This window comes from Penaeus monodon, chromosome 19 (assembly GCF_015228065.2).
Source record: "Penaeus monodon isolate SGIC_2016 chromosome 19, NSTDA_Pmon_1, whole genome shotgun sequence".
NCBI lineage: Eukaryota > Metazoa > Arthropoda > Malacostraca > Decapoda > Penaeidae > Penaeus > Penaeus monodon.
Window position 1 is genome coordinate 6,782,781 of NC_051404.1, and position 406 is coordinate 6,783,186.

Consider the following 406-nt stretch of genomic DNA (forward strand, 5'->3'; position numbering starts at 1 on the left):
ATGTTTTCCTTCCCTCTTTCCAGGTTAAATGGAGAGGTCGTGGAAATTCAAACGGACGATTCCACGGACATTTGGTGATAAGGGACGACCTCGTATGCAATGATCGACGTTAAATTATATATTTAATAGACAGTTAACGAATTTGAACCGTGACACATCGCAACAAATGTTTAGCAGGCGCCAGATCATCTAGAAGAACTGTTTGACCCAGCGGTCTCTCTGAATCAGTGAACTAGCTATTATTTTGAAATGGAAAAAAAGAAGAAAAAAAAAGCAGATCGTATTCTGTAATACAATTATTTTTTATACTTAGACCTATATAGAGATTTATGGAAAAGAAAAAAAAATGTGAAATTCAAATTTGCCATGAAGTATATGATATTAGAGATAATATCAACACCGATTT

The 406-nt window shown here is 34.2% G+C and overlaps 1 protein-coding gene across 1 annotated transcript in view; it reads left to right on the top strand.

Annotated features, from left to right (window-relative positions):
- LOC119585030 (dual oxidase maturation factor 1-like) overlaps window positions 1–406 on the top strand; it is a gene marked incomplete in the record, with an annotated part of 33,296 nt that extends 32,890 nt beyond the window's left edge. The window contains 1 exon segment of the mRNA XM_037933646.1: window positions 24–406. Within this exon segment, the coding sequence (XP_037789574.1) occupies window positions 24–78 (55 nt within the window).